Consider the following 8266-nt stretch of genomic DNA (forward strand, 5'->3'; position numbering starts at 1 on the left):
AGTAACAGCAAGCAAAGAACCCCAGAAGCTGGTTCATGCTGGTAACTGGTGTCACGCAGCTTGGTGAGACAAAGCAAAGCTTCTGTGGGGTTCTATCACCTGAGTGCTACTGAAATAGGGAGAGAGATTCAACCAGAAAGTCTTTGGCAGAGTTCAACGGATCCGGAGAAGCTCAGAGACCTGTGGAGATGGGGGTACTGCCCTCGGAGCTGGGTCTCCCACACCATTACGTGTCCAAGGCTGGATGTTTCTTAGGAGATAACTGTCCTTCTTTCTAGAGGAAGCAGCTAATGGCTTTACGGCCTCTTGGTAGCAGCCTCCTTCTCCCAACGATGAATTAAACGGCATCAAACCCACAGCAGCTCTCCCCGAAGCAGCCCATATTTATCGCGGACCTGGACCTGCCACCTCACTTCTCTGCCCCCGCTGAAGTCTGGCGTCCGTGTGTCATCCTTTGAAGACGCCTTACCAGATCCTCAGGTTCAGACCTGTCCCGCTCAGCACTGACTTTGGTCATCTCTAGGATACAGATGGGAAACCACAAGCTTCACCTTTCACCAGCTTTGCTGACCTAAGGAACTTGACAGTATCCCAGGCTGCATCTCAGAGTCCTCCCCAAAGCCCAGGTTTTATCTTGACCGCCAAGCCAAGTCACCAACAGAACCACGCTGCTGGACACGGGAAAAGCAGCTGTGGCTCAAACCCCATTTGACTTGGTGGACGAGGTGGCCCCAGCCTAAATCTCAGCCGTCTCAGGTCCCTGGCGGTTGTGCGCCTTGGAAGACCCAAAGCCAGGAGGTCATGCCGGTCCCTGGGGTATGCCTCACGACACCACTTCCGGGAAAGGACTGAAAGAAGGGGGAGAAAAAAACCCCAACCTTAAAGACTTGGGGGTCCTCAGGGCTTCTCTGAATCAAGTGGAAACGTGGGAGCGGAAGGAAGCAACGAGCCTCGCAGCCCCGAACAAGGCAACGGAGTGAAAGGTTCCTGCTGCCGAGACCTCGGCACGCCACGCTCACCCTCACTCAGTCTGCCAGCAGGAAAGTTTCCCTGTTGTTACCTCCTTCTCCTACCACCTCCACAGTCCTCTTTGACAGGAAATACCCTGAAATTCCCTTTTCTGGGGATTGCTGTGGCCTCTAGAGAGCGTCTCGGTGCCACCAGTACCATACGTCATGCCTTGGCGATGGGCAAGGCTCCTGCTGAGGCACAGCTGGCAAAGCATCAGCAGGGAGAAGGCAGGCCTGAGGAACGCCCCGCTCATCGCCCGGAGAGCAGGCTGGCAGAGCCTGCTAGCCCTGTGGCGAAGGGAGCCTGGTTCCGTCAGAGGTCAGATGGCAATTAAAATATTTAAGCTCATTGTGGCAAGATTCATCAAAACCTTCAACAGCCAAGGGAAGAAATGTCACTAAATGCTGGGAAGGGAGACCACCGCCTTGGCAGCACGGCTGACCAACCCGTTTCATCCCAGATGGAGGGAAAAAAAAGCAAACCAGAGTGAAACGGAGCAGCGTGAGGGGATGGTGGGCTAACACAGCCAGAGCAGCAGCCGTTCCACAAGAGACACCTCTGCAGCCTCCCGCTGTTAACGCAGCAGCAAGCGTTAGGAGCCCGGCTGGCGCGAGTTCCCCCTTCCTCTTCCTCTCCTCTCCCCCAGCCTGCCCAGCCCTGCCCCTGCCCGTGGACTTACTGAGCCATCCCATGCTGGGGCTGCGCTGCACCCGGATTTCATCATCCAACGTGCGGGTTGCTAGGCAGGGCACGGAGCTCTCGAGCGGGCTGCGTGCTTGTACGGTGCAAGCAGGAGACAGTAGCGGCAGCGGAGAGGAGGAAGAGAGCAAAGTTGAGAAGTCAAAGGAAAGAATAAAAAAGGCAAGAAAGAAACATGCAAGCAGTTGCACGAGCAAGCCAGGTCAGAGCAGAGTGTTTGAAGGGTCCCTGTAGGAGCCAGGCTGGAGCATCCCGACCGCGTACGTACCCAGGCACAGCAGTTTGGGCTTGGAAACATGTCCCTTAGGCTGCAACGCTTCAGGCAAGGCTGAGAGCTAAATGCTTTGGTGGGGGTTTTCCAGAGCTCCTTGAAAAAACAACCTCCTTTCTGCTGACACCGTCACTCAGCTCTCCAAAGGGACTGAGGACGCAGCTTGGGTGAGCAACACCGAACGGACTAAAGCTGAACTCTAACGCAGAATGGAAACTTTGGAGGAGAGACGTGTCCACTGCCCAATGCCTACGTGTTTTTTCACTCCCCCGTCTCCTGCAGAAGGACGGTGACCTCAGTTCTCATCCCATAGAGCAACCCCGAGGTGCGGCAGCTGGAGAGCTGCCGGCGCATCACCTCCAGACCGGTACCCTGCGACACAGAGAGCTCTGCGAACGCCTGTCACCCACAAACCCACCAGTCCGAGAGAGCCGGCGGGGGCTCCGCTTGGAAGGTGAACTCGGAATGTCCTGGTGGAAATGAAAGATGGGGCACAGCAGGACTCCGCTATCATAGAGCCACCCCAGCGAGGCTGGCTTTGGATCTTAGGAGACGTTCACGAGTTTTAATTGGGATTACACGTAACACCAAACCGGGAGTGTGTAACGTCAGCGGAGCAGGCGGCCAAGGGGCTGCCGGTCTCACGGACCTGGCGGCAGCGTGACTATGGGATGAGAAGTTCCAGCCGGGCTGAAATGACAGGCAGCACCTACCAGGTGGGGAACTGGGGCAATGCGTGAGGGCCTGGGGCTGAGGGACTTTCATTACCGCGATCTGCCATGGTGAGACAGCCGCCCTCCTGTTGGCCTCATGAAATTTTTATCTCTCTAAAGGACAAATTCTGCCTTTAGAAGCAGATGAGAGGCACTCGTTGAGTTGCAGGCAGCGTGGTAGAACTCCATCAAATACATTCCAGAGTTACTTTTTCATTAGAGTGTAAATAATAAATAACAGTGACAGCTATTCATCAAGTATTTCCCTTTGTTCGTGAGTCTCTCCCTCCTGAAGCCTCAAAGCGCTCCAACCGTCACGGAACATAATGCATTATATATTCGCGTGACATGTAAACATCCCAGGTGGGGAAACAGAGGCACGACACCATGAAAGGAGTAGCTGAAGGTCAGCCAGCGGGCTCAGCCGAGCCAGGAAATCATTTCTTGAGAACCAGACCGGCACAGCCCCTTTGAGCACGAAAAAGAAACGAATGAAAACCGAGGTCACCTCGGATACGAGCAAAGGATGCCCTTAGCCACGAACAACAAGCAGGGGCTGGAGCAAAAACTGGAACAACAACAAAAAACCTCGGAATAAACACTAAACTGGGTTAGTTATTCAGCTGCAACGTAGAAGAAAAGCAGATGCCTCCCACACGAACAGTGGGGAGGACACAACAGAAACAAAAAAGGGAGGCACCTTCCACTTCAGTGCCTCTACGGACAGACGAGCAGGGGGACTCGAGGAGCAGCAGCTCAGCCCGAGCGCCTGAGCACCACCTCTCCCGGCCCCGGCCCTCCACCGGCCGCCGAGGAGCCAGGCGCGGGTCTGCTCAAGTCCCCAGGACATTCTCTCGATTCGCGTTACCGCGCTTTTGTGCGATTCGCCGAGTCGCTGCGGTGCCGCGGCACTCGCACACGCCAAGGGGCAGCATCCAGAGCAATACGGACCCCTCACGTGCCCAAACACAGCTGGTGCCAAAGCAAAGGACGGTCACAAGCGGGAGACAGCAGTCAGGGGTGGTCACGGGTTAGGGAGGAGTGTTAGGGCCGGTTGGAGAAGCAGAACACAGAAAACTAAGAGGCCTCAGACGCAGCAAGGAGAAAATCACTTCTTCGCTTGCTTTCATTCCTGGGCGCTTCCAAATGGCAGCTTCTCGACAAGCTCCTGGGCTGCGGCGGCAGGCAGCTCGCAGAAGTCCAAGACATGACGACGGGCTCGAAACCTCTCCTTTTTGATTGCCGCTCGCGAGGCGGCGGTGAATCTCAGCGCACGGCTAAGCACAGAGCCACTGCCAAGGCCTCTATAGCTGTCTGCATCCACGCACACGCGTTTCTAACCACCGCTGGAAACACGGCACTACCCCCGACACCATTCCTGGAGAGACAGCGGCACCACAACCCCCACAAAACGGCTGCAGGATAAATAAAGCAAGGTGCAAACCAGCTTTACCCGCACTGGACGCCGGCTGGATGGCAATCAAACGCTAGCTAGCTGTCACTGCCAGGCCTTTTGGGTCAGCAGTGCCACCGACACCACCCGCCCCAGAAACTGAACGTGCGTGAACGCTTCGTCTCTGCCCAAACAGTCGAGATGATCGGCCTGGACTTCCAGGCACGGTCGGAGGGTTTTGTCCATCTCCTTCCTAGCGTTGTTCCTATGCCACCTCCTCCTCGCCGGCTGCGAGAGCAACTCTCTGCCCTTCCCGGCGCCTCCTCTCCCGCTCAGTCCAGTGAAGATACAGCTAGAGGGATGTGCCACGGCCAAAGCAGCCTCGGAGCCCACCGCTGACGGGCTGTCAGCAGGGGCCTCGCTACGCTACTGGGGGGTTAGAGAAAGCATCGTCAAGGCCACACGGTTAGTTCTGGGCGGGCGGCGTTGGTGGGTTGCTTTAGGAGGGAAGGCTATAGCCAGTTAGCCTCTGCATTACCATTATCGGGGTTGGTAAACATCCTACTTGCACTGGAGACGGTCTTTCCGATGTCGGCCAGCGAGCGCAGGTTGGACTTCTTGGTCTGGTGCCGGTGCTTCCGCAGCAGCGTGTAGGTGACCTTGTCCTTCAGGTCCGATTTCAGGAGCCCCGACTCGATCTGGTTGTCAACGATCATTTCTGCCGCACGCCAAGAGCAGGGTGAAGGAGAGGAGAGGATGATTAATCACAAAGCACAAAACTCGTCGAGGGGGAGCAGGGGGGGGAGATGACCATTCTCACCCTACCTGGTTGAAGGCTGTCCTTCCCGCTCCAAAACCACCACCGGATTTTCCCATTTTCTTTTTTAATGGGAAGCTCTTTCAGGCATTTCTTTGGAAATGGAAGGTGTTTCCACCCAGCAAAACCCACCAGGCACCGACAGGTACCTATCGCACCGTGTCTCCCTTCTGCTACTTTTACACACACCACCGAGCCTGTCTGCAACCAACTGCCCCCGGACAGGGGGGCTCCTCGTGCAGAACGGAACCTGCTTGAGCCCGTGCTTGGGTGAAGAAGCTACGACTGCCCAGCAGCTTCCCCAAAAACCACACGCTCAAACTTCAGTCCGACTCAACCAGGCCTGAGCTCACCTTGCAGGGCCCTGGTAAACCCTAACCTAATGACAGCAGAAAGTCCTGGAGATGAGCAATTAAATCAGTCACTCACAGAACTGAAGCAAAACGACGGCAACTACAAAAGGCAGAACTTGCTCCAGTTGTCGCCGTAGTACGCGGCTTTGCCTTCAACTGAAGCACCAGGAAAAAAGGCTCCCGGCTCGCTTGCCATCAGTTCTCTCCTTTCTGCTCCCCTATCCCAGAGGAGAAAGGCACAAAATAAAAAAAGGCAGCCAGATTTATGTGGAATCTCTCTGGTGCATTAGATCTCTCATTAAGTCGTTCCCTCGATCACTTCAGTTAACGCGCTGTCCCCCAAGGGGAAGTGGCAGCTCTGATTTGTCTACCGGTAACTTTTATTTGTGCTAATAATAAAAGTTATGGGAAAGGGAGGCAGAACACGCATCGCATTTGCTAGCTGGGTGAGTCCAAGTCCTCCTCGATGCGCTGCCCACGGATTACCGCCCCTCCGCATCGCCGGGGAAGAGCCTTGCTCCTCCAGCCACGCTCGGAAAAGGACCACTGCACGCACGTAGGTCCGGGGACACAAAGCGCTGGGCAACAGGGTTATTTTTGACAGGATGATCTGTAATCTAATGTCCCAGGAATTAGATTTAATTTGGGTGCTGAAGAAGGATATTGAAGGTGTCACCTCAAAGCGGCTTCAGAAAGAAATTTAATGTTTGAGGGTTCCAGTTTTGGACCACTGACATCAGCCGCTACCTTCTGAACCGCGTTCGGCCCCAGCACAGAACTTCTGAGGTCTTCGGTTGTGGGTTTTTTTGTTTTACGCACATTGTGGAGCTGTGCATTTGGAGACCCAGCCACAAAAACCAAGGCAGAGAAACGATACTTTTGACTGCGAAAAACCTGCCATCCCGCTCAGCAGAGTGAAGCGCCAGCTGGTGCTGGCTGCTCTTCACGCTCCTTCGCTGGAGGGGAGCACCCCCCTCTCAGCAGAGCTTCAGTGGCCCCCCTGGGCCCTCATCCCAAAGGAGTCGGGGGTCTGACCACGGGCACAAAGCAGAACCTGCCGGGTTTTCCTCTGTCCCGAGAAAGCTGGCCTTCTACACGTTACTGGTTGTGAACACAAAGGGTTAATAAAACTGCGCAGGGAAGAGTAAGGAGCCAGGGCAGCGTCACTCACCCACCACCTGCGGCAGAGAGGAGGCCTCGATATCCAGCATGATCGAGCCCTTCTCTATACACGTCCTTAGCTCGAACAGGCTGTGCAGGGACAAGGTGGCCACGTGAGGTTTGCTCCATCGCTCCCCACCTTGCTCGACCTTCTCCTCGAACTTGATCCACCTACAAGAGGGCAGAGCAACAGGACTGCGTTTCAGATGATGGCTTCCAAGACCCGGTCACCCCCTCCCCAGGTTGCACACCCAGTCCCAAACCCCGACATGGCATCAAACCAACGACAACTCGACCCACGGAGAGAAGGCCGGGTAGCTACATCCCCACCTAAGTGTCTCCAGTGGGAAGGGCTGAGCACCACAAAAAGGATGGCGAAAAAAAACAGATAAATTTCTGGAATAAAAGGAGGTTGTACTCCAGTATTCAAATCCAGAGAACGAAATCTGAACACTTCAGCAGCACCAAATAACTCTGCACCGGTACCCACCGGCTGGCACGAGGCAGAGGGTGGAGGAGAGGAGCACGCCCCATCCAAATCCGAAGATGTTCTTGGCAGAAGGAGACGACACAAACCGAGGGGCTCGCTCTTGCCCTCCGCCCCCCAGCCGGTGTTTATTAACAAAGCCGGTCTGACGGGGCACATCACTCAGGACGAGCAGCGGTTGCTTTCTTTACTTTTCTCGCTATCACCCACAATAAACCAAACCTTAACCCGCAGACACGCTCGACTCAGTGCGCTCCGGGACCGACCCTCTCCCAGGGAGCGCTCACGCCCGTCCAGTTCCATGGGAATTCACGGGCAGCTCTTTGCTGCCCGTGAAGCAACTTCAGACTCTTGGTTTATTGTGTTTGTACCACGATGCACCCACAAACTGAGCAAGGTGCATCCAGTGACCCAAATCTTGAGGTTCCCTCTCCATGGCAACAAACCCCCCCTTTTCCTGCTCCATTGCTAACGCGTTGCCATGGCTTGGGTGTCAAACCCAGCGCACCCTAAGGAAATTTTTCCAGAATGGTCCTTTCCTGCCAACCAGGACCCGACACCACGACGTGCTGCCAGGCAACAGGACCACGCAAAGGAGGACGACATCCTCAAGCCCCGGTCACGGGCTGGTCTGAGCTCCTCACCATGGGCAGGGGGACAACTACAGCCCGTTTACAGCGGGGCTAAAGGCAAACAGCTGAACGTGAACCAAGAACCAGGGTGGGCAACTCAAGGGCCTCTTCTGGAAACATCTCTTCATCGGTAGCTTTGACGTTCGACATGGTTATTTCTCTACTGACTCTCTTCCGGTGCTGATTTTTGTGGGCTTAAGGAAAACAGAGCTTCCCAATACTCATATCATAAAGGAGAGAGCAAAGAGGCTGTGCAGTCAGTAAGAAATACCACCCTGAGGTCTGAACGGTGAAAAAGAGTTAACAAATTGCCATCAAAACCCCTTCCCAAAGAGCCAGGCACGGAGGGAGGAAAGCAAACCCTGCTGTCACCAGCAGAGGTGGGCGGTGAGATGACAAAACTAACGATAAGAGGGCAGAAAAAGCAATGAAGGGAGAAGGGGATGACCAACAAGTACAGGGTAAGAGGTGAAGAGTCTTTAAATAGGTTCTACAGGTGACTGAGAAGTCAAACCCCAGCCAGGTAAGGGGTAACGGGGTGGGTGGCGAAGCGGTTCATTAACCCCAGGTAAAGACGGAGGCGGCCAAACCCCACCGGCTAACCGCGCACACAGAGGATGCCCTTACGACGGGGAGGCGGGGAAAGAGCTTAGCCCAGCCACAACAAAGGACGCCGAGAAGGGCCAAGTTCAGCGCGGGGGCCTGGGAAGAGGGCAGGCACTGCGCCCC

General features: G+C 55.3%; 1 protein-coding gene across 1 annotated transcript in view; it reads right to left on the reverse strand.

Annotated features, from left to right (window-relative positions):
• Positions 1–8266, reverse strand: part of SLC4A4 (solute carrier family 4 (sodium bicarbonate cotransporter), member 4) — a gene marked incomplete at its 5' end in the record, with an annotated part of 65928 nt that overhangs the window by 35347 nt on the left and 22315 nt on the right. The window contains 2 exons of the mRNA XM_010132979.1: positions 4626–4805; positions 6429–6589. Coding sequence (XP_010131281.1) covers positions 4626–4805; positions 6429–6589 — 341 coding nt within the window. The remainder of the gene's footprint in view (positions 1–4625; positions 4806–6428; positions 6590–8266) is intronic.

The sequence above is a fragment of the Buceros rhinoceros genome, unplaced genomic scaffold (assembly GCF_000710305.1).
Source record: "Buceros rhinoceros silvestris isolate BGI_N320 unplaced genomic scaffold, ASM71030v1 scaffold13210, whole genome shotgun sequence".
NCBI classification, from domain to species: Eukaryota; Metazoa; Chordata; class Aves; order Bucerotiformes; family Bucerotidae; genus Buceros; species Buceros rhinoceros.